Source organism: Pristiophorus japonicus, chromosome 10, assembly GCF_044704955.1.
Source record: "Pristiophorus japonicus isolate sPriJap1 chromosome 10, sPriJap1.hap1, whole genome shotgun sequence".
Classification (NCBI taxonomy): domain Eukaryota; kingdom Metazoa; phylum Chordata; class Chondrichthyes; family Pristiophoridae; genus Pristiophorus; species Pristiophorus japonicus.
This window is the reverse complement of record NC_091986.1, coordinates 29,041,669-29,066,641: the sequence shown is the minus strand read 5'-3', so window position 1 is coordinate 29,066,641 and position 24,973 is coordinate 29,041,669. Positions and strand designations below refer to the sequence as shown.

General features: G+C 49.8%; 2 protein-coding genes across 7 annotated transcripts in view; one reads left to right on the top strand and one right to left on the bottom strand.

Moving 5' to 3' along the window:
* mzt1 (mitotic spindle organizing protein 1) overlaps positions 1-17,475 on the bottom strand; it is a 52,793-nt gene extending 35,318 nt beyond the window's left edge. Inside the window, exon 1 of the mRNA XM_070891738.1 lies at positions 17,270-17,475. Coding sequence (XP_070747839.1) covers positions 17,270-17,315 — 46 coding nt within the window. The 5' untranslated portion in view covers positions 17,316-17,475. The remainder of the gene's footprint in view (positions 1-17,269) is intronic.
* bora (bora aurora kinase A activator) overlaps positions 17,373-24,973 on the top strand; it is a 45,129-nt gene continuing 37,528 nt past the window's right edge. For 3 of the 6 annotated variants that reach the window (XM_070891736.1, XM_070891735.1, XM_070891731.1), the window contains exon 1: positions 17,588-17,618. The gene's annotated coding sequence lies outside the window, so the exon portion shown is untranslated. Of the gene's footprint in view, positions 17,426-17,565; positions 17,619-24,973 lie in introns of those variants that run through there. The other 3 variants (XM_070891733.1, XM_070891732.1, XM_070891734.1) reach the window with 3 other exon arrangements.

Below are 24,973 nucleotides of genomic sequence, written 5' to 3'. Positions count from 1 at the left end.
TGCGTCAGCGCCCAGCTCGCGACTTTCCGTCTTCAGACCCTGCAGAGATACCTTTACGTTGAGCCCCCTCCTAGGTGGCGTGCTCTGGCGACGTATTTCTTCCGTCAGCAGCACGGCCTCAACTACGACACGCAGCTCCTGTTTGTGAGTGTGGGGGGAGTCAGGACTGCCCTCCGGGAGCTGCCTGTCTTTTACAAGGAACTCATCAGGGTCTGGAACAAAGTCTCCACCAAGCGCAGCTCTCCACCGGCTGGAGTGGCGGCCGTCCTGCAGGAGCCGCTGCTCGGGAATCCGTACCTCCACGACCGGGGTTTTTTGTGGCGGTCGGACGAGAGGGCTGTGGCTAGTGAGATGACCAGGGTCAGGGACCTGCTCGATGGCGGAGGAGCGGGCTGGATGGCGCCAGGCACGCTGGCGCGGCGCCTAAATTCTGCCAACGTCCGCCACGCGGCCGATGCCATCGAGTCGCTAAAAACAGCTCTGGGCCCCGACTCCGTTAGGTGCATCGAGGAGGCTCAAGCACGTGGGGAGATCCCGTCCGAACTGACCCCCGTCCGGACGGAATTCCTCATCGGCGCCAAACCCCGGAACCTCCCTCGGGGGCCGGCGCCTCACAACTTGAGCCGCCTCGAGGAAATCCCCTCCGTGCCCTTCAGTTCTGTGCGGAGGGGTTTCCTGTACGGGCCGCTCCTGCACACTCCCAACTTTGCCATCCTCGCCTGCCGTCCGGACACGCCATGGCGTACCATCTTGCCGTCCGGAGGAGGCGAGGGTCCCCGTTGGAGGGCACTCTACGCGGGAGTCCTCCCAGTATTTATCGGGGACTTGGCCTGGAGGGTGGTGCACGGAGCAGTGCCGTGCAACAAATTTTTAAGCCGGATCACGGACTCCCAGGCCGCCTGCAATTTCTGCGGTCTGGAGGAGTCCGTGTTCCATGTTTTTATTGAGTGCACGAGGTTGCAGCCCCTGTTTCATTATCTAAAGGGGCTGCTCCTGAAATTCTGGCTGCACTTCAGTCCCACTCTCCGGATCTTTGGGCACCTTGTGCGGAGGGGAGCGGGTAGGTCCGAGGGCCTCCTCGTAGGACTGCTCCTGGGCACGGCCAAGGGTGCCATCAGCCGGTCCAGGCAGCGGGCGGTCGAGGGGGTCGTTCAACCTGACTGCCTGCCTCTCTTCCGCTCTTACATCCGGTCCAGGGTGTCCTTGGAGATGGAGCATGCGGTGTCCACCGGTACGCTCGCGGCCTTCCGCGAGAGGTGGGCACCGGAGGGACTGGAGTGCATCGTCACGCCCGGCAACCAAATTTTAATTTGATTTTACGTTTTAAAGTTTAATTTGTTTTAATTGCCGGTGCTTTTAGTGTCCCCCTCCCCTTTTATAGGGGGCACTTGGAGAAAAATTCAATTCTGTGCCCAAAAAAAAAGGCATTGTAAATGTTGGTGTTTCCCCCAGATCGGGGGGCACGTTTTAATGTTTTTTCCGTTAACTCCCTAAAAGAGTTTCATGCACATGCACAAGGACCAATGGTGGAGCAGTGGAGGCGTGGCCTAAACAGTTGGAGCTGTGAGCAGTGAGAGGAGGAGCTGCTGCTTTTGCTCCTGGCTGGGCCTGTGAATCAGCCCAGGAAGAGAAGGAAGGAAGGAAGGGGCTTCACCACCAACTTTCACCCAGAGGGAGAGGAGGAAAAAGCAGAAAACTTGAACAACTTCACCATTTCTACAAAGAGTTGGAGAGAGGGGGAAAGACCAACAACAACATCCAGTGTGGAAGGAGGGAGACTCTACCATTCTACAGGTGGGTGTATTGGTGCAGTCCATAAAAGACTTTGCTGTATCGGTGGGGGGAGGAAAGAAGACCAGTCGGGGGCCGGAACATTGCGGGGGGTGTGTGTGTGTGGAAGTGTATGTGGGGGCCTTGCTTACAACTAGGCCCCACACACCTTTGAAGCACCCCTCCCCCATTGCCGAGCCTGGGATAGCTGGAGCTACCAGGCTGAAGAAACAATTAATCCACCCTAATTAACATCGTTGGGAGTGTGTGCCTGTGTGGCTCCAGCTGCACCAGGTGAAGACATCTTCTCCCCTCACCCGAAGACCACCCCAAAGACTATTTTTGTTTGCCATCTGGGGATTGCACCCACCCACAGCTGCGAGGGGAGACCTGCCCTCGCAGTTTCCCCCCCCTTCCCACCCCCCTCTCTCTTTCTCTGTTACTCTCTGTATCTCCCCTCTCTCTCTGAGAGCCCTTCCTCCCAAATTGATTAGAAAAAAAATATATAAAACAATTAAGACAACTGAGCAGAGAGAGCAAGGCCCCTCCCCAATTGTCAACTAGGGGAGAGGTGTGCCTCGTTAAGAGCTCCTCTGCTCAGTCTTTTGAACGAGGCCATTTAAAGACCATTAAGGCCTGTGACTTTGGGGTGGGTGTAGCCCTTAAAGGGACCCCCGTGATGGCGACCCCATCCACGCCGGTGGCAGGGCCAGCTAGGACTTATGCGCAGGCGGCATCCACATCCACGGTACCTCCTGCGCCACCTGCTGCCCTGCCACCATTCAGACTTATAACTAAGAAACACGGGGTCAAGAGCTACACTCACCCCACAATGAGCATCGAGGAGTGCGTGCGGGCGATGGCTGGGGTAGTCGGCCCCTCGGCCATTGTCGCAGCCTCTAAGATGTCTGGGAAGGCTGTGTTCTTCCTGGGGTCGGAGCGGGCGGTGTCCCTGGCCCTTGAAAGGGGACTCACGGTGGGCGGGACATTCCTGCCGGTGGACCCTCTCGAGGCCACCGCTTAGAGGGTCATCATATCGAACGTCCCGCCCTTTGTTCCCGCTGAGTTCCTCCTCCCTCACCTACACCAACTGGGGAAGGTAAGGTCGGGGATTAACCCCATACCGCTCGGCCTCAGAGAGAACAGCCTGCGCCACGTGTTCTCCTTCCGCCGCCAGCTTTTTGTCCGGCTGGCGCGGGAGGAGACGACGGAAGGGCATTTTAATGTGGTGCACGAGGGGACTGCCTACCGCATCTTCTGGACGTCGGACGGCGTGCGGTGCCATGCCTGTAGGGAGGTGGGGCATGTTCGTAAGAACTGCCCCGCCTCCAAGGCTGCCAAACCACCGAGGGCGGCCAAGGCTGGCGCCGCCGCCACCCCTCCCCCTAGTTGCGTCCGCGTGCCGGGAGCCTTTGTTTTCACGGCCTCCGGCGGGGGGGAGGGAGAGCGTCCGGCCGGAAAGAAGGCGCGGAACAAGGCGAAACATCTAGAGGCGGGTCCCCTCGGTGCGCCAAACAACTTGTTTACCGCGCTCGGCCCAACCCAGTCATCGGCGAGCGCGGGGTGCCCTGAGCCCGTGCCCTTGAACAACACCACAGAGGTGCCCGGGCGCGGACAAGAAAAGGAAAAGGGGGGGGGTGGAGCGGGAGGCCTCGGCAGACATGGGGGTCTCCCTGCCTCCGCGCACCCCCAGGAAAAAAAGGAGGCGCCGCTCCAATGAGGTTGAGGGGGAACAACATCCCTCCGCGGAGGAGTCGGTGACTGCCGCGTGTCCCGCGTCCCCCACCGGCGCCCCCAAACTGCGCCGTAGGCACAAGGAATCTGTCCCCGGGGAGGGTGAGGCAGTCGAGGCTGCCCAGCCGCTGCCTCCCGGGGATGGCGTGAAAGATCTGCCTGTCGTGGGGGGCGTGGGGCCAGCGGAAGAATGCGTAGCCGCCGGGTCGAGCGTCCCGGGGACTGAGGCGGGCGGGGCCGAAAAGGCCGAACCTGAGCCTGCCCAGCCAATATCCAACTTCCCCCGGGATTTGCTCGACTCGGCAGAAATACAAAGTATTAACACTTTTCATGAATCTGTACACGCTGGGCCGGGGGGTGGCGGCGGGGAGGGGGAGGAACACCCACCCTCGCCCCCTACTTTGGAGCTGGAGCGCTTGGAGGGCCTGGGGATTTTCTATGGCCGGGTCTCTCCTTGTTCCCCGGTTCCTGGGGCGGAGGAGGAACCCCTTCCGCTGTCGCTTCCCGACCCAGCACCAATTCTAAAAGAGCCCAGTGGGGACTCCTCTGCCGACGATCCTGGGGGTGGGATCGGGGCAGAGCCAGGGCCGGATGGAGCGGCCGGGCCGTTTGCCGTACCTCGTGCGGTCGACGGGCCGGCTGCTAGCGGCGACCTCCCGGAGGAGGACGGGGACTCGGTGGAGGACGCGGGTGAAGATCTCGAATCCATCGCCAGTGAGGCGGTGGATCTCCTCGTGCCCGCCGCTGAGTCCCCCCTCATTCCCGTAGAGGATCTCCGTGACTTTTTGGTCGACAGCCAGGGTCGCCGCAACCGAGCCCATCTGGCCCGGGAAAGATGGTCCGAGCCGGGGCTGCTCATCGCTTCCGTCCGCGTCGCCGCTAAAACCATGGCCGCGGGCGGGCCCTTATCAAGGGCGTAAGGCCTTGAGCTGCGCCGGCTCAAAAAATTCCTCGCTGGGCTGCTGAAGGAGTGGAGGTCAACAAAAGACTCCGCTCCCTCCCCCGCAATAGGTTAAGGTAGAGGTTGCACTATGCTTTTGCCATGAAGATAACCATAGCCAGCCTCAACATCAACGGCGGCAGAGGGGCACGTGGTAGATTTGACAATTTTTCGCTCCTGCGGGAGGGGAAATATGCGGTGTGCTTCCTGCAAGAAACCCACACCATTCCGGGAGACGAAGCCACGTGTCTCCTGGAATGGCAAGGAGAGGTCCGCATGACCCACCTCACCGCCACTTCTAGTGGGGTGGCCATCTTGCTGGGCCCGCATTTTCAGCCGGAGATCTTGGGGGTCGAGGAGCCTGTGCCAGGCCGCTTGCTGCACGTAACGGTTCGCCTGGGGGACGTGCCGCTCCATCTCGTGAACGTGTACGCCCCTCAGCCCGGCCCGCAGCAGGCGCGCTTCTTCGAAGAAGTGTCCGCTCTTCTTGGCTCCGTCGACGTCGGCGACTGCATTGTCCTCGGGGGGGATTTTAACTGCACCCTCGAGGCGAGGGACCGTTCCGGTGCCCCGCAGAGCATGACGGCGATGGAGAAGTTGAGGGACCTGGTCGGGTCCTTCGACTTGGTGGACGTCTGGCGAAATCTCCACCCAGACTCCAGCGCCTTTACTTGGGCGAGGCCTGGAGTAGGATGGTCCAGAGTCGACCGCCTTTACGTGTCTCGGGCGTACATTTCCTGCGTCCCGGCGGCCTCCATGCGGCAGGTGCCGTGTTCGGACCACCACCTGGTGTGGGCGGAGCTCGCTTCGCTCCGCGCGGGGACGGGGTCCGGGTACTGGCACTTTAACAACCGGCTGCTGGAGGACGAGCAGTTCCAGGACTCGTTCCGTCGATTCTGGGCTGACTGGAGAAGGAAGCAGGGGGGCTTCCCCTCCTTGAGGCTATGGTGGGACGTGGGCAAGGCTCACGTCCGCGTCTTCTGTCAAGAGTACGCGAGGGGGTCGACCAAGAGGCGGGCGGCCGGAGTCGGGCGACTAGAAAAAGAGGTGCTCGACCTGGAATCCCGTCTCGGTCAAGTCGTCGAGGACCCGGCCCTGCGGACAGTGTACGAAGCGAAGAAGGCCGCGCTGAAGGACCTGCAGCTCGTCGGGTCCCGAGGCGCGTTCGTGAGGTCGCGGATCCGGTTCCTGCGGGATCTGGACCGCGGCTCCCCCTTCTTCTACTCGCTGGAAAAAAGGCAGAGTCTCCGTAAGCAGCTCTTGACGCTGCTGGCCGATGACGGCTCTCTCGTCTCGGATCCGGAGGGCGTCAACAACATGGCCCGTGAATATTACGGGGCTCTGTTCTCTCCGGATCCGTCCAGCGAGGAAGCGCGTAGAGTTTTGTGGGAGGACCTGCCGAAAGTCAGCCCGGAGGGCGGTGAAAATTTGGAAACTCCGCTAAGCTTGGCGGAGCTGACCGGTGCCCTCGACCGGCTCTCGAGGGGAAAATCCCCGGGGCTGGACGGGCTGACCGTGGAGTTCCACAGGGCGTTCTGGGACGTCCTGCGGAGCGACTACGCGCGGGTCCTGGGGGAAAGTCTGGCGACCGGGGAGATGCCCCTCTCTTGGCGCAGGGCAGTCATCGTCCTGCTGCCTAAGAAGGGCGATCTCCGCCTCCTTAAGAACTGGCGCCCGGTCTCCCTCCTCAGCACGGACTACAAAATCTTCGCCAGGGCGATGTCTGCTCGCCTTGGCACCGTGCTGGACCACATGATCCACCCCGACCAGTCCTACACGGTCCCGGGCCGGACAATCCATGATAACATCCATCTGGCCCGGGACCTCATCCATCATTCCCCAGGAGGCTGGTCTGTCGGTCGCCTTCCTATCTCTCGACCAAGAGAAGGCGTTCGACAGGGTGGATCACGACTATCTGCTCGGAACTCTGCGCGCTTTCGGGTTCGGGACGCATTTCGTCGCCCGGATCCGACTTTTGTACGCCGCCGCGGAGTGTCTGATTAAGGTTAACGGGTCCTTGACGGCGTCCCTTCGCTTTAGGAGAGGGGTGCGCCAGGGATGCCCCATGTCCGGCCAGTTATATGCCATCTGCGTGGAGCCTTTCCTGCGCCTCCTACGGACGAGGTTGACGGGACTGGCTCTGCAAGGGCCGGGCGTGGAGGTCATCCTCTCGGCTTACGCCGATGACGTGCTCCTCGCGGTAGAGGATCCCGCTGACCTGCGGAGGATGCGTGAGTGCCAGGTGATTTACTCGGCCGCATCCTCCGCCAGAATCAACTGGGAAAAATGTTCCGGACTCCTGGTGGGTCAGTGGCGGGTGGACTCCCTGCCGGAGGAGCTCAGGCCTTTTGCCTGGAGCACGACCCATCTCCTCTATCTGGGAGTCAACCTTAGCCCCGACAAGGAAGCCTGGCTGGCGAACTGGCAGGAGCTGGAGGCCAAGGTCGCCGCTCGCCTAGGGCGCTGGACAGGACTGCTCCGAGTGCTGTCCTACAGGGGTCGAGCGCTAGTCATAAACCAGCTGGTGGCCGCAATGTTGTGGTACCGGCTGGTCACTTTGACCCCTCCCCCTGCGTTTGTCGCCAAGATACAGAAGAAGCTGGTGGACTTTTTCTGGAACAACAGGAAGCACTGGGTCTCTGCCGCGGTCCTGAGTCTCCAGCTTGAGGAAGGCGGTCAGTCGTTGGTGTGCGTCAGCGCCCAGCTCGCGACTTTCCGTCTTCAGACCCTGCAGAGATACCTTTACGTCGAGCCCCCTCCTAGGTGGTGTGCTCTGGCGACGTATTTCTTCCGCCAGCAGCGCGACCTCAATTACGACACGCAGCTCCTGTTTGTGAACTTGGGGGGTGTCAGGACCGCCCTCCAGGAGCTGCCTGTCTTTTACAAGGAACTCATCAGGGTCTGGAACAAAGTCTCCACCAAGCGCAGCTCTCCGCCGGCTGGAGTGGCGGCTGTCCTGCAGGAGCCGCTGCTCGGGAATCCGTACCTCCACGACCGAGGTTTTATGTGGCGGTCTGAAGATAGGGCTGTGGCTGGTGAGGTGACCAGGGTCAGGGACCTGCTCGATGGCGGAGGAGCGGGCTGGATGGCGCCAGGCACGCTGGCGCGGCGCCTAAATTCAGCCAACGTCTGCCACGCGGCCGAATCCATCAAGTCGCTAAAAACAGCTTTGGGCCCTGATTCTGTTAGGTGCATCGAGGAGGCTCAAGCACGTGGGGAGATCCCGTCCGAACTGACCCCCGTCCGGACGGAATTCCTCATCGGCGCCAAACCCCGGAACCTCCCTCGGGAGCCGGCGCCTCACAACTTGAGCCGCCTCGAGGAAATCCCCTCCGTGCCTTTCAGTTCTGCGCGGAGGGGTTTCCTGTACGGGCTGCTCCTGCACACTCTCAACTTTTCCATCCTCGCCGGCCGTCCGGACACGCCATGGCGTACCATCTTGCCGTCCGGAGGAGGCAGGGGTCCCCGACGGAGGGCACTCTATGCGGGAGTCCTCCCATTATTCATCGGGGACTTGGCCTGGAGGGTGGTGCACGGAGCAGTGCCGTGCAACAAATTTTTAAGCCGGTTCACGGACTCCCAGGCCGCCTGCAATTTCTGCAGTCTGGAAGAGTCCGTGTTCCATGTTTTTATGGAATGCACGAGGTTGCAGCCCCTGTTTTATTATTTAAAGGGGCTGCTCCTGAAATTCTGGCTGCAGTTCAGTCCCACTCTCCTGATCTTTGGGCACCCTGTGCAGAGGGTCCGAGGGCCTCCTCGTAGGACTGCTCCTGGGCACGGCCAAGGGTGCCATCAACCGGTCCAGGCAGCGGGCGGTCGAGGGGTCGTTCAACCTGACTGCCTGCCTCTCTTCCGCGCGTACATCCGCGCCAGGGTGTCCTTGGAGATGGAGCACGCGGTGTCCACCGGTACGCTCGCGGCCTTCCGCGAGAGGTGGGCACCGGAGCGACTGGAGTGCATCGTCACGCCCGGCAACCAAATTTTAATTTGATTTTACATTTTAAAGTTTAATTTGTTTTAATTGCCGGTGCTTTTACTGTCCCCCTCCCCTTTTATAGGGGGCACTGGAGGAAAAAATTTGATTTTAGTGCCCAAAAAAAAAAACCCCAAAAAAAAAGAAAAACACAAAAATAAAAACCACGAAAAAGAAAAAAAAGGGCCTTGTAAATGTCTGGTGTGTCATCCAGGGCGGGTGGCACGGTTTGATGTTTATGTTTTTTCAGGTAAACTCCAAAAGAGTTTCATGCACAAGGACCCCCAGGTCCCTCTGCACCGCAGCATGTTGTAATTTCACCCCATTCAAATAATATTCCCTTTTACTGTTTTTTTCCCCCAAGGTGGATGACCTCATACTTTCCGACATTGTATTCCACCTACCAAACCTGAGCCCATTCGCTTAACCTATCTAAATCTCTTTGCAGCCTTTCTGTGTCCTCCACACAACCCGCTTTCCCACTAATCTTTGTGTCATCTGCAAATTTTGTTACACTACACTCTGCCCCCTCTTCCAGATCATCTATGTATATTGTAAACAGTTGTGGTCCCAGCACCGATCCCTATGGCACACCACTAACCACCGATTTCCAACCTGAAAAGGACCCATTTATCCCGATACTCTGCTTTCTGTTCGCCAGCCAATTCTCTATCCATGCTAATACATTTCCTCTGACTCCGTGTACCTCTATCTTCTGCAGTAACCTTTTGTGTGGCACCTTATCGAATGCCATTTGAAAATCTAAATACACCACATCCATCGGTATCCACCATGCTCGTTATATCCTCAAAGAATTCCAGTAAATTAGTTCAACATGATTTCCCCTTCATGAATCCATGCTGCGTCTGTTTGATTGCACTATTCCTATCTAAATGTCCCGCCTTTTCTTCCTTAATGATAGTTTCAAGCATTTTCCCCACTACAGATGTTAAACTAACGGGCCGATAGTTACCTACCTTTTGTCTGCCCCCTTTTTTTAAACAGAGGCGTTACATTAGCTGCTTTCCAATCTGCTGGTACCTCCCCAGAGTCCAGAGACTTTTGGTAGATTATAACGAATGCATCTGCTATAACTTCCGCCATCTCTTTTAATACCCTGGGATGCATTTCATTAGGACCAGGGGACTTGTCTACCTTGAGTCTCATTAGCCTGTCCAGCACTACTCCCCTAGTGATAGTCTCAAGGTCCTCCCTTCCCACATTCCTGTGTACCAGCAATTTTTGGCATGGTTTTTGTGTCTTCCACTGTGAAGACCGAAACAAAATAATTGTTTAAGGTCTTAGCCATTTCCACATTTCCCATTATTAAATCCCCCTTCTCATCTTCTAAGGGACCAACATTTACTTCAGTCACTCTTTTCTGTTTTATATTTCTGTAAAAGCTTTTACTATCCGTTTTTATGTTTTGCGCAAGTTTAACTTCGTAATCTATCTTTCCTTTCTTTATTGCTTTCTTAGTCATTCTTTGCTGTCGTTTAACATTTTCCCAATCTTCTATTTTCCCACTAACCTTGGCCACCTTATACGCATTGGTTTTTAATTTGATACTCTCCTTTATTTCCTTGGTTATCCACGGCTGGTTATCCCTTCTCTTACCGCCCTTCTTTTTCACTGGAATATATTTTTGTTGAGCACTATGAAAGAGCTCCTTAAAACTCCTCCACTGTTCCTCAATTGTGCCACCATTTAGTCTGTGTTTCCAGTCTACTTTAGCCAACTCTGCCCTCATCCCACTGTAGTCCCCTTTGTTTAAGCATAGTACGCTCGTTTGAGACACTACTTCCTCATCCTCAATCTCTATTACAAATTCAACCATACTGTGATCACTCATTCCGAGAGGATCTTTTACTAGGAGATCGTTTATTATTCCTGCCTCATTACACAGGACCAGATCTAAGATAGCTTGCTCCCTTGTTGGTTCTGTAACATACTGTTCTAAGAAACAATCCCGTATGCATTCTATGAATTCCTCCTCCAGGCTACCCCGTGCGATTTGATTTGACCAATCGATATGTAGGTTAAAATCCCCCATGATTACTGCCGTTCCTTTTTCACATGCCTCCATTATTCCCTTGATTATTGCCCTCCCCACCATGAAGTTATTATTTGGGGGCCTATAAACTACACCCACCAGTGACTTTTTCCCCTTACTATCTCTAATCTCCACCCACAATGATTCAACATTTTGTTCATTAGAGCCAATATCATCTCTCACAACTGCCCTGATATCATCCTTTATTAACAGAGCTACCCCACCTCCTTTCCCTTCTTGTCTATCTTTCCGAATTGTCAGATACCCCTGTATGTTTAATTCCCAGTCTTGGCCACCCTGCAACCACGTTTCTGTAATGGCCACCAAATCATACCCATTTGTAATAATTTGTGCTGTCAAGTCATTTACTTTATTTCGAATGCTGCGTGCGTTTCAGTTTTTAAACCACGATTTTTAGTTTTGACCTCTCCTGCAGCCCCTTTATATTCAGTGGCCCTTTTTGTTTTTTGCCTTGGGTTTCTCTGCCCTTCACTTTTACTCATCTCCTTTCTGTCTTTTGCTTTTGTCTCCTTTTTGTTTCCCTCTGTCTCCCTGCATTGGTTCCCATCCCCCTGCCATATTAGTTTAACTCCTCCCCAACAGCACTAGCAAACACTCCCCCTAGGACATTGGTTCCGGTCCTGCCCAGGTGCAGACCGTCCGGTTTGTACTGGTCCCACCTCCCCCAGAACTGGTTCTAATGCCCCAGGAATTTGAATCCCTCCCTGCTGCACCACTGCTCAAGCCACGTATTCATCTGAGCTATCCTGCGATTCCTACTCTGACTAGCACGTGGCACTGGTAGCAATCCCGAGATTACTACTTTTGAGGTCCTACTTTTTAATTTAGCTCCTAGCTCCTTAAATTCGTCTTGTAGGACCTCATCCCTTTTTTTTAAAACCTATATCGTTGGTACCAATGTGCACCACGACAACTGGCTGTTCACCCTCCCTTTTCAGAATGTCTTGCACCCGCTCCAAGACATCCTTGACCCTTGCACCAGGGAGGCAACATACCATACTGGAGTCTCGGTTGCGGCCGCAGAAACACCTATCTATTCCCCTTACAATCGAATCCCCTATCACTATCGCTCTCCCACTCTTTTTCCTGTCCTCCTGTGCAGCAGAGCCAGCCACGGTGCCATGAACTTGGATGCTGCTGCCCTCCCCTGATGAGTCATCCCCCTCAACAGTACTCAAAACGGTGTATCTGTTTTGCAGGGGGATGCCCGCAGGGGACCTCTGCACTACCTTCCTTGCACTGCTCTTCCATTCCCTAGCTGGCTATGGACCCTTCACCTGTGGTAAGACCAGCTCGCTACACGTGCTACTCACGTCATTCTCAGCATCATGGATGCTCCAGAGTGAATCCACCCTCAGCTCCAATTCCGCAACGTGGACCGTCAGGAACTGGAGGCGGACACACTTCCCGCACACGTAGTTGTCAGGGACACCGGAAGTGTCCCCGAGTTCCCACATGGTACAGGAGGAGCATATCACGTGACCGAGCTCTCCTGCCATGACTTAACCCTTAGATACACTTAAATCTTCTGGCCTCCCACTAGTCTTGGCCACATTGTATGCCCTGGTTTTCAATTTGATACCATCCCTTATTTCCTTAGTTGGCCATGGATGGTTATCCCTTCTCTTACAGTCTTTCCTTCTCATTGGGATATATTTTTGTTGTGAGTTATGAAATAGCTCCTTAAATGTGCCATTGCTCATCAACCGTCCCATACTCCCAGTCCATCTTGGCTAACTCTGCCATCATACCATTGTAATCTCCTTTATTTAAGCTTAGGACACTGGTTTGAGAACCAACTTTCTCACTCTTCAACTGAATTTGAAATTCAACCATGTTATGGTCACGCATTCCTAGAGGATCCTTTACTACAAGATAATTTATTAATCCTGTCTCATTACACAGTACCAGATCTAAGATAGCTTGCTCCCTGGTTGGTTCCGCAACATACTGTTCAAGGAAACTATCCCAGATACACTCTATGAACTTTTCCTCAAGGCTACCCTGGCCAATTTGCTATGTCCGATCAATATGAAGGTTAAAAGCGCCCATGATTATTGCTGTTCCTTTATTACAAGCCTCCATTATTTCTTGATTTATACTCCGTCCAACAGTGCAGCTACTGTTAGGGGGCCCATAGATTATGCCCACCAGCGACTTTTTCCCCTTATTATTCCTTATCTCCACTGAAACTGATTCAACTTCTTGATCTTCTGAGCTAATATTGTTTCTCACTAACGCATTATTATCTGTTATTAACAGTGCTGCCCCACCTCCTTTTCCTTTCTGTCTGTTCTTTTGAATTGTCAAATACCCCAGAATATTTAGAGTGGGGATTGAAGCAATAATCTTTTGATTCAGAGGCGAGTTAGTCCATCGTCAATATGTGGAACGGAAAAGAAATGTATCTTCTTGGAAGGAATATTCAGCTCTGGAAGATTCTTGGGAGGTCCATTTGAGATAAGAGAATATACTGAAGCCAAGAGTATTAACACATGAAGGGCACAAGGGTGCAGAGTTTTCGGCTCTATATTTTCTCTATTACAAAGGTAACATATCCCACCTTTGCCACCTCACAACGCGACCACTGAGGCATGGCCGAGGCCTCAAAATTAAATCATGACCACCTGTACCTCAACCCCATTTTACCCGTCTTAGCTCCATATCCCTAGATACACTCCAGGCAGAACGACACTGCACTGGAAACATGATTGAAATTCAGGCAGTTTTTATATGGAAACTATTCTAATTGTATGAAATAGGGCAGCACTGAGGAGCCCAGTGTTACCAAAGAAAGAAATAGCTCTGCAAGTGCCCCCCTGGGGAGGAGGTCACCAGTGGTAAAAAAACACATAGTTCAATTACACTAAAGGATACTAAAAATAAAATACCTCTAAATAATACGCAAGATATGCAGGCAGTCAGTGTGACCTCCCCATGGATCGTACGCATCTTGCATCTATGAATAGCAACTTTAGCCAGGCCAAGATGCAAACCCACGAGAAGGCGCTCCTGAATTCCCTATTAGATTTATTCATGACTATCTTATATTTATTGCCCTCCAGTTTTGATCTCCCCCACAGTGGAAACATTTTTTCTACGTCTACCCTATCAAACCCTTTCATAATTGCAAAGACCTCGAACAGGTCACCCCTCAACCATGTCTTTTCTGGAGAAAGGACCCCCAGCCTGTTCAATCTTTCTGATAGTTATAACTTCTCAGTTCTGGTATCATCTTAAATCTTTTTTGCACTCTCTCCAGTGCCTCTATATTATTTTTATAGTATATAGAGACCAGAATGGAGCACAGTACTGATCATCTTTTATTAAGGATGTCATAGCAGTGCATTTAGAAAGAGGTGACATGATAGGTCCAAGTGAGCATGGATTTGTGAAAGGGAAATCATGCTTGACAAATCTTCTGGAATTTTTTGAGGATGTTTCCAGTAGAGTGGACAAGGGAGAACCAGTTGATGTGGTGTATTTGGACTTTCAGAAGGCTTTCGACAAGGTCCCACACAAGAGATTAGTGTGCAAAGTTAAAGCACATGGGATTAGGGGTTGTGTGCTGATGTGGATTGAGAAGTGGTTGGCAGACAGGAAGCAAAGAGTAGGAGTAAATGGGTACTTTTCAGAATGGAAGGCAGTGACTAGTGGGGTACTACAAGGTTCTGTGCTGGGGCCCCAGCTGTTTATATTGTACATTAATGATTTAGACGAGGGGATTAAATGTAGTATCTCCAACTTTGCGGATGACACTAAGTTGGGTGGCAGTGTGAGCTGCGAAGAGGATGCTATGAGGCTGCAGAGTGACTTGGATAGGTTAGGTGAGTGGGCAAATGCATGGCAGATGAAGTATAAAGTGGATAAATGTGAAGTTATCCACTTTGGTGGTAAAAACAGAGCGACAGACTATTATCTGAATGGTGACAGATTAGGAAAAGGGGAGGTGCAACGAGACCTGGGTGTCATGGTACATCAGTCATTGAAGGTTGGCATGCAGGTACAGCAGGCGGTTAAGAAAGCAAATGGCATGTTGGCCTTCATAGCAAGGGGATTTGAGTACAGGGGCAGGGAGGTGTTACTACAGTTGTACAGGGCCTTGGTGAGGCCACACCTGGAGTATTGTGTACAGTTTTGGTCTCCTAACTTGAGGAAGGACATTCTTGCTATTGAGTGAGTGCAGCGAAGGTTCACCAGACTGATTCCCGGGATGGCGGGACTGACATATCAAGAAAGACTGGATCAACTGGGCTTGTATTCACTGGAGTTCAGAAGAATGAGAGGGGATCTCATAGAAGCGTTTAAAATTCTGATGGGTTTAGACAGGTTAGATGCAGGAAGAATGTTCCCAATGTTGGGGAAGTCCAGAACCAGGGGTCACAGTCTAAGGATAAGGGGTAAGCCATTTAGGACCGAGATGAGGAGAAACTTCTTCACCCAGAGAGTGGTGAACCTGTGGAATTCTCTACCACAGAAAGTTGTTGAGGCCAATTCACTAAATATATTCAAAAAGGAGTTAGATGTAGTCCTTACTACTAGTGGGATCAAGGGCTATGGCGAGAAAGCAGGAAGGGGGTACTGAAGTTGCATGTTCAGCCATTAACTCATTGAATGGCGGTGCAGGCTCGAAGTGCCGAATGGCCTACTCCTGCACCTATTTTCTATGTTTCTATCCTATCAGAGATCAATTACCTTTTCCACCTGGCATTTTGGGGCCATTTACTAAATTCCACTGCCCTACTACATCTCCCTCCATCGTCCAGTATCTTTCTCTGCTTGAAATATTTATCCAATTTTCTCTAAAAGATGCAATAATCTCTGCCTCAACTACACCCTGTAGCAAAACATTCCATGCTCCAACAACCCTGTGTAAATAAATGTCTAACCTCTCTCCTCACTCTCTCAGCAACCATCTTAAATTAATACCCCAACTTGAGGAAATAGTCTTTCCCCATTCACCCAATTAAAAACCATCAATAACTTTAGAAACTGTATCTGCCCTTAGCTTTCTCTGCTTCAGTCCCAGTGTCTCAAAACTCTCCTCAGAACTGGTATCATACTGTCCTTAATTGTGATTGTGCTGCCTTATAATTAACACCTTACTGAAAGACTGATATCAGATTAGCTTAAAACGGATCTTCAACATGAAGCAGACTGAATAAGAACTTTCAAAAGGGAATTGGAGAAAATATGCAGAGCTATGGGAAAAGAGTGGGACTAATTGGATAGCGCTTTCAAAGAGTCAGCACGAGCACAATGGGCTCCTGTGCTGTATGATTCTATGATTCCATGATTCCCGAATATATGCCTTCCATTGGTTCCTCTCACCACCGCCGATGATATGACTAGGTGCGCAGACAGACGTCGAAAGCAACGAAATGGATAATGTGCAGCGAAGACTCAACTTGTTAGGCAGAGACTAGTGAGGGAGGTTTTCAGGGCCTCTTGCCAATGAGCTGTCCAAATGGGGGTGAGATTAAATGGCACTGGTCCACATATTTGAACTTTCTCAACGTACCTCGTGGCGTCAGGGTCAAGTGTGACCATTAGTGTAGATGACTTTGGCAGCAAGCCAGATGTAGATCTACAACATTCAGGCAACTAAAGGCTGAATGGCCAGCCTGCATTCTCGCAACATCCAAGCCTGTTCCGCCACCATCCAGTATCTCCACCACTCTGGTTACCTTTGCAGGCAGGGCTTTCCTCCGCTAATCACATGCCATTGCTGTGGATTCCAGAGAAACGGTTCGAACAAGCCGGGGGGGGGGGGGGGGGCGAGGTAGAGAGCTGGTGCCGACTATGTACCATAGTCTGATCGGTTGCCGATAGAAGACAGTCAGCACCTCCAAAAGTGAACTTATTCCTTGCAGGTTCAAAAAAGGGCTGCCTTTCATAGTTCAGGCCATACATCGGGTGGAATAAAACAAAAGTTGGTAACTCACATCAATTCTATCAGCTTTGGCTTGGTGGATAGCACTGTCTCGTCAGAAGGTTGAGGGTTGAGGGTTCAAGTCCCACTTCAGAGACCGGAGCACAAAAATCCAGGCTGACACTCCAGGGCAGTCAGTACTGAGGGAGTGCTGCCCTGTCGGAGGGGCCGTCTTTCGGATGAGAAGTTAAACTCTCTCGGATGAGATCAGGTGGATGTAAAAGATCCCATGACACTAGTTCGAAAAAGAGTTCTCACTTAGCCAATCTTTATCCCTCAATCAACGTTACTAATACAGATTATCTGGTCATTATCATATCGCTGTTTGTGGGAGCTTGCTGTGCGCAAATGGCTGCGGTGTTTCCTATATTACAACAGTAAAAACTTCAAAAATACTTCTTTGGCTGTACAGCGTTTAGGACGTCCTGAGATCATAAAAGGCGCTATATCAATGCAAGCACACCAAACATAAACCCTGTTTCTCACCCAATTTGCTTACGATTCAATACATTGAAATGACAGCAAGCAGTTTTTGGTTTGAAAGATTGAAACATCCTTTCTGGTATGCAAGTTATTTCTCTGTTAACCTGTGGGAGGAATTGGCAGGCGCAGTGGGAAGAGGGCAGCAAAAAGAACGGATTGAATCGTAAGCAAATTGGGTTGGAAACAACTAACTACACAGGAGTTGTGTTTGGTGCACTTGCATTTCTAGAGCGTCTCTTTCACGACAATGGAAGCGGGAAGCGCACGGACCGAGCGGCCGCTTCATCATCTCGATTACCACCACAAATAAACAATAGAAAGACAGAGTCCGCCACACAAACAAAAATACACTCACTCACTCACCGTCCATCGTCTCCCGCACCGCGTTCAGATTCGCCGCACTCGCCATTCCGCGACCTTTCACCCGGAAGCACAGCCTCCGGGGTTACCGTCCACCCAGTCATTCAAAAACAAAAATCATAACCCTTGCTTAAACAGACAGAATTATCGACCAGGAATGTGAGTATTGAAATGAGAATATTTTCGCTCCCTTCTTCTGCTTCTTTCAATACCGTTTATTGAGAGACAACGGTTTAGAATGCCGGGAAAATTTGAATCTGATTGGCCGGCGGCAGAAGAGGCCGCTGATTGGCTGCGGAGGGACACAGGGATTTTCAACACAACGAACTCAAAGAGAAAGGTACAGCACCGAGTGAGTAAATGCCTAGTGTGTGAGTGAGTGAGAGAGAGAAAATACCGTGAGTAAATCCCGAGTGTGTGAGGGAGAGAGAGAAAATACCGTGAGTAAATCCTGAGTGTGTGAGGGAGAGAGAAAATCCAGAGTGAGTAATTCCGAGCGTGTGTGAGAGAGAAAATACCATGAGTAAATCCTGAGTGTGTGAGGGAGAGAGAAAATACCGTGCGTAAATCCCGAATGTGTGAGGGAGAGAGAAAGTCCAGAGTGAGTAAATCCTGAGTGTGTGTGAGTGAGAGAGAAAATCCAGAGTGTGAGTGAGTGAAAATCCAGAATGAGTAAATCCCGAGTGTGTGTGAGTGAGAGAGAAAATCCAGAGTGTGAGTGAGTGAAAATCCAGAGCGAGTGAGAGAAAATCCAGAGTGAGTGAGAGAGAAAATCCAGAGAGTAAATCCCGAGTGTGTGAGGGAAAGAGAAAATCCAGAGTGAGTAAATCCCGAGTGTGTGAGTGAGAGAAGGGGAAAATCCAGAGTGAGTTAGTGTGTAAGAGAGAGAGGAAATAAAGAGAGGGAAATACCGAGTGAGTGTGTAAATACCGAGTGAGTATGTAAGAGAGAGAGAGAAAATACTTAGTGTGTAAGAGAGAGAAAATACCGAGTGAGTGTGAGTAAATACCGAGTGTGAGAGTGAGAGAGAAAATCCAGAGTGAGCAAATCCCGAGTGTGTGAGAGAGAGAGAAAATCCAGTGAGTGTGTAAGAGAGAGAGAAAATACCAAGTGAGTGAGTATGTGAGATAGAGAAAATACTGAGTGAGTGTGTAAATACCGAGTGAGTATGTAACAGAAAGAGAGAAAATACCGAGTGTGAGTGAGTAAATACTGAGTGCGTGTGTGAGAAAGTGAAAATACCAAGTGAGTAATTACCGAGTGTGTGAGAGAAAATAGTGAGTGAGTAAATACCGAGTGAGTGAGTGTCAGTGAGTAAATACTGAGTGCGTGTGTGAGAGAGAGCAAATACCAAGTGAGTAAATACCGAGTGTGTGTGTAGAGAGAGAAAAAATGTGTGTAAGAGAGAGAGTAAATATCGGTGAGTGAGTAAATACCGAGTGAATGAGTGAGTGAGTGTGTAAGAGAGAGAGAAAATATCGAGTGAGTGAGTAAGTAAATATCGAGTGAGAGTCAGTGAGTAAATACTGAGTGAGTGTGAGAGAGAAAATACCACGTGAGTAAATACCGAGTGTGTGTGAGAGAGAGAAAAAAAACGAGTGATCGAGTGAGTAAATACCGAGTGAATGTGTGTGTGAGAGAGAGAGAGAAAATACTGAATGAGTGTGTAAGAGAGAGAGAAAATAGTGAGTGAGTGTAAGAGAGAGAAAATACTGAGTGAGTGAGTAAATACCGAGTGAGAGTGTGAGAGAGAATACCAAGTGAGTGTGAGAGAAAAAAACGAGTAAGTGTGTAAGAGAGAGAGAGCAAATACCGAGTGAATGAGCATGTGAGAGAGAGAGAAAATACCGAGTGGGTGAGAGAGAGAGCGAGAGAAGGAGAAAATACCGAGCGAGAGAGAGAAAATACCGAGTGAGTGAGAGAGAAAATACCGAGTGGGTGAGTGAGTGAGAAAATACCGAGTGTGAGTGAGTGAGAAAATACCGAGAGTGAGTGGGAAAATACCGAGTGGGTGAGGGTGAAAAAATACAGAATGGGTGAGGGAGAGAAAATACCATGTGGGTGAGGGAGAGAAAATACCATGTGGGTGAGAGAGAGAAAATACCGAGACCAAAACTGTACACAATATTCAAGGTGTGGCCTCACCAAGGCCCTGTAAAACTGCAGTAAGACCTCCCTGCTCCTATACTCAAATCCTCTCGCTATGAAGGCCAACATGCCATTTGCCACCTTCACCGCCTGCTGTGCCTGCATGCCAACTTTCAATGACTGATGTACCATGACGTCCAGGTCTTTTTGCACCTCCCCTTTTCCTAATCTGTCACCATTCAGATAATCTGCCTTCCTGTTTTTGCCACCAAAGTGGATAACCTCACATTTATCTACATTATACTGCATCTTCCATGCATTTGTCCACTCACCTAATCTGTCCAAGTTACTCTACAGCGTCTTAGCATCCTCCTCACAGCTCACACTGCCATCCAGCTTAGTGTCATCTGCAAACTTGGAGATATTACATTCAATTCCTTCGTCTAAATCATTAATGTATATTGTAAATAGCTGGGGTCACAGCACTGAACCTTGTGGTACCCCACTAGTCACTGCCTGCCGGTCTGAAAAGGAACTGTTTATTCCTGCTCTTTGCTTCCTGTCTGCCAACTAGTTCTCTATCCATGTCAATACATTACCCCCAATACCATGTGCTTTAATTTTGCACACTAATCTCTTGTGTGGGACCTTGTCAAAAGCTTTTTGAAAGTCCAAATACACCACATCCACTGGTTCTCCCTTGTCCACTCTACTAGTTACATCTTCAAAAAATTCTAGAAGATTTGTCAAGCATGATTTCCCTTTCATAAATCCATGCTGACTTGGTTTGATCCTGTCACTGCTTTCCAAATGTGCTGCTATTACATCTTTAATAATTGATTCCAACATTTTCCCCACTACTGATGTCAGGCTAACCGGTCTATAATTCCCTGTTTTCTCTCCTTTTTTAAAAAGTGGGGTTACATTAGCTACCCTCCAATCCAAAGTCTATAGAATATTGGAAAATGACCACCAATGTATCCACTATTTCTAGGGCCACTTCCTTAAATACACTGGGATGCAGACTTATCAGGCCCTGGGGATTTATCGGCCTTCAGTCCTATCAATTTCCTTAACATAATTTCCTGACTAATAAGGATTTCCTTCAGTTCCTCTTTCTCGCTGGACCCTCGGTCCCCTAGTATTTCCGGAAGGTTATTTGTGTCTTCCTTATTGAAGACAGAACCAAAGTCTTTGTTCAATTGGTCTGCCATTTCTTTGTTCCCCATTATGAACTCATCTGATTTTTGTCTGCAAGGGACTACATTTCTCTTCACTAATCTTTTTCTCTTCACATATCTATAGAAGCTTTTGCAGTCAGTTTTTATGTTCCCTTACTCTCGTACTCTATTTTCCCCCTCCTAATTAAACCCTTTGTCCTTCTCTGCTGAATTCTAAATTTCTCCCAGTCCTCAGGTTTGCTGCTTTTTCTGGACAACTTCTATGCCTCTTCCTTGGATTTAACACTATCCCTAATTTTCCTTGTTAGCCACGGTTGAGCCACCTTCCCCGTTTTATTTTTACGCCAGACAGGGATGTACAATTGTTGAAGTTCTTCCATGTGATCTTTAAATGTCTGCCATTGTCTATCCACTGTTAACCCTTTAAGTATCATTCGCCAGTCTATCCTAGCCAATTCACGTCTCATACCATCGAAGTTACCTTTCTTTAAGTTCAGGAATCTAGTCTCTGAATTAACTGTGTCACTCTCCATCTTAATGAAGAATTCTACCATGTGAGAGAGAAAATACTGAGTGTGAGTGAGTGAGAGAATACTGAGTGAGTGAGAGCGAGAAAATACCGAGTGAGTGAGAAAATACTGGGTGAGAGAGAAAATACCGAGTGAGAGACAGAAAATACCGATTGAGTGAGAAAATATCGTGTGTGAGTGTGTAAGAGAGAGAACATACCGAGTGAGTGAGTGGGTGAGGGAGAGAGAAAATACCGAGTGAGTGAGTGAGTGAGAGAGAAAATACCGAGTGAGTGAGAGAGAGAGAAAATATCGAGTGAGTGAGAGAGAGAGAAAATACCGAGTGAGTGAGTTAATACTGAGTGAGTGAGAAAATACCGGGTGAGAGAGAGAAAATACCGAGTGAGAGAGAGAAAATACCGTGAGTGAGTGTGTAAGAGAGAGAATATAACGAGTGTGTGAGTGAGAGAAAATACCGAGTGAGTGAGAAAATACCGAGTGAGTGAGATAATACTGGGTGAGAGAGAGAAAATACCGAGTGAGTGAGTGAGATAATACTGGGTGAGAGAGAGAAAATACCGAGTGAGTGAGTGAGATAATACTGGGTGAGAGAGAGAAAATACCGAGTGAGAGACAGAAAATACCAAGTGAGTGAGAAAATACCGTGAGTGAGTGTGAGAGAGAGAACATACCGAGTGAGTGAGTGAGAGAGAGAAAATACCGAGTAAGCGAGAGAGAGAAAATATCGAGCGAGAGAGAGAAAATACCAAGTGAGTGAGAGAGAGAGTAAGAGAGAGAAAATACCGAGTGGGTGAGAGAGAGAGAGAAAATACTGAGTGGGTGAGAGAGAGAGAGAAAATACCGAGTGGGTGAGAGAGAGAGAGAAAATACCGAGTGGGTGAGAGAGAGAGAGAAAATACCGAGTGGGTGAGAGAGAGAGAGAAAATACCGAGTGGGTGAGAGAGAGAGAGAGAAAATACCGAGCGAGTGAGAGAGAAAGAGAAAATACCGAGTGGGTGAGAGAGAGAGAGAAAATACCGAGTGGGTGAGTGAGTGAGAAAATACCGAGTGAGTAAGTAAGAGAGAGAAAATACCGAGTGGGTGAGAGAAAATACCGAGTGAGTGAGTAAGTAAGAGAGAGAAAATACCGAGTGAGTGAGAGAGAGAAAATACCGAGCGAGTGAGAGAAAATATCGAGTGTGAGTGAGTGAGAAAATATCGAGTGTGAGTGAAGGAGAGAGGTAAAATATCGAGTGAGTGTGTGAGATAAAACACCGAATGAGTGAGTGTGAGAGAGAGGTAAAATACTGTGTGTGAGTGAGGGTGAGAGAGAGAGAGAGAGAGAAAAGTGAGTGTGAGGGGTAAAAATACCAAGTGAGTGTGAGGGGTAAAATATTGAGTGAGTGAGGTAAAATACCAAGTGTTTAAGTGAGTGTGTAAGAGAGAGAGAGAGAGAGGGGTGAAATACCGAGTGTGTGTGAGAGGGGTGAAATACCGAGTGTGTGAGTGAGGGGGAGAGGGGTGTAAAATATCGAGTGGGAGAGAGCGAGCGAGCGAAAGAGAGAGAGACGTAAAATATCATAGAAAATAGGTGCAGGAGTAGGCCATTCAGCCCTTCCAGCCTGCACCGCCATTCAATGAGTTCATGGCTGAACATGCAACTTCAGTACCCCCTTCCTGCTTTCTCGCCATACCCCTTGATTCCCCCGAGTAGTAAGGACTTCATCTAACTCCCTTTTGAATATATTTAGTGAATTGGCCTCAACTACTTTCTGTGGTAGAGAATTCCACAGGTTCACCACTCTCTGGGTGAAGAAGTTTCTCCTCATCTCGGTCCTAAATGGCTTACCTCTTATCCTTAGACTGTGACCCCTGGTTCTGGACTTCCCCAACATTGGGAACATTCTTCCTGCATCTAACCTGTCTAAACCCATCAGAATTTTAAACGTTTCTATGAGGTCCCCTCTCATTCTTCTGAACTCCAGTGAATACAAGCCCAGTTGATCCAGTCTTTCTTGATACGTCAGTCTCACCATCCCGGGAATCAGTCTGGTGAATCTTCGCTGCACTCCCTCAATAGCAAGAATGTCCTTCCTCAAGTTAGGAGACCAAAACTTACACAATACTCCAGGTGTGGCCCCACCAAGGCCCTGTACAACTGCAGCAACACCTCCCTGCCCCTGTACTCAAATCCCCTCGCTATGAAGGCCAACATGCCATTTGCTTTCTTAACCGCCTGCTGTACCTGCATGCCAACCTTCAATGACTGATGTACCATGACACCCAGGTCTCGTTGCACCTCCCCTTTTCCTAATCTGTCACCATTCAGATAATAGTCTGTCTCTCTGTTTTTACCACCAAAGTGGATAACCTCACATTTATCCACATTATACTTCATCTGCCATGCATTTGCCCACTCACCTAACCTATCCAAGTCACTCTGCAGCCTCATAGCATCCTCCTCGCAGCTCACACTGCCACCCAACTTAGTGTCATCTGCAAATTTGGAGATACTACATTTAATCTCCTCGTCTAAATCATTAATGTACAATGTAAACAGCTGGGGCCCCAGCACAGAACCTTGCGGTACCCCACTAGTCACTGCCTGCCATTCTGAAAAGTACCCATTTACTCCTACTCTTTGCTTCCTGTCTGACAACCAGTTCTCAATCCACGTCAGCACACTACCCCCAATCCCATGTGCTTTAACTTTGCACATTAATCTCTTGTGTGGGACCTTGTCGAAAGCCTTCTAAAAGTCCAAATATACCACATCAACTGGTTCTCCCTTGTCCACTTTACTGGAAACATCCTCAAAAAATTCCAGAAGGTTTGTCAAGCATGATTTCCCTTTCACAAATCCATGCTGACTTGGACCTATCATGTCACCATTTTCCAAATGCACTGCTATGACATCCTTAATAATTGATTCCATCATTTTACCCACTACTGAGGTCAGGCTGACCGGTCTATAATTCCCTGTTTTCTCTCTCCCTCCTTTTTTAAAAAGTGGGGTTACATTGGCTACCCTCCACTCGATAGGAACTGATCCAGAGTCAATGGAATGTTGGAAAATGACTGTCAATGTATCCACTATTCCCAAGGCCACCTCCTTAAGTACTCTGGGATGCAGTCCCATCAGGCCCTGGGGATTTATCGGCCTTCAATCCCATCAATTTCCCCAACACAATTTCCCGACTAATAAAGATTTCCCTCAGTTCCTCCTCCTTACTAGACCCTCTGACCTCTTTTATATCCGGAAGGTTGTTGGTGTCCTCCTTAGTGAATACCGAACCAAAGTACTTGTTCAATTGGTCTGCCATTTCTTTGTTCCCAGTTATGACTTCCTCTGATTCTGACTGCAGGGGACCTACGTTTGTCTTTACTAACCTTTTTCTCTTTACATACCTAAAGAAACTTTTGCAATCCGCCTTAATGTTCCCTGCAAGCTTCTTCTCGTACTCCATTTTCCCTGCCCTAATCAAACCCTTTGTCCTCCTCTGCTGAGTTCTAAATTTCTCCCAGTCCCCGAGTTCACTGCTATTTCTGGCCAATTTGTATGCCACTTCCTTGGCTTTAATACTATTCCTGATTTCCCTTGGTAGCCACGGTTGAGCCACCTTCCCTTTTTTATTCTCTGAATTAACTGTTTCATTCTCCATCCTAATGCAGAATTCCATCTTATTATGGTCACTCTTCCCCAAGGGGCCTCGCACAATGAGATTGCTAATTAATCCCCTCTCATTACACAACACCCAGTCTAAGATGGCCTCCCCCCTAGTTGGTTCCTCGACATATTGGTCTAGAAAACCATCCCTTATGCACTCCAGGAAATCCTCCTCCACCATATTGCTTCCAGTTTGGCTCGCCCAATCTATGTGCATATTAAAGTCACCCATTATAACTGCTGCACCTTTATTGCATGCACC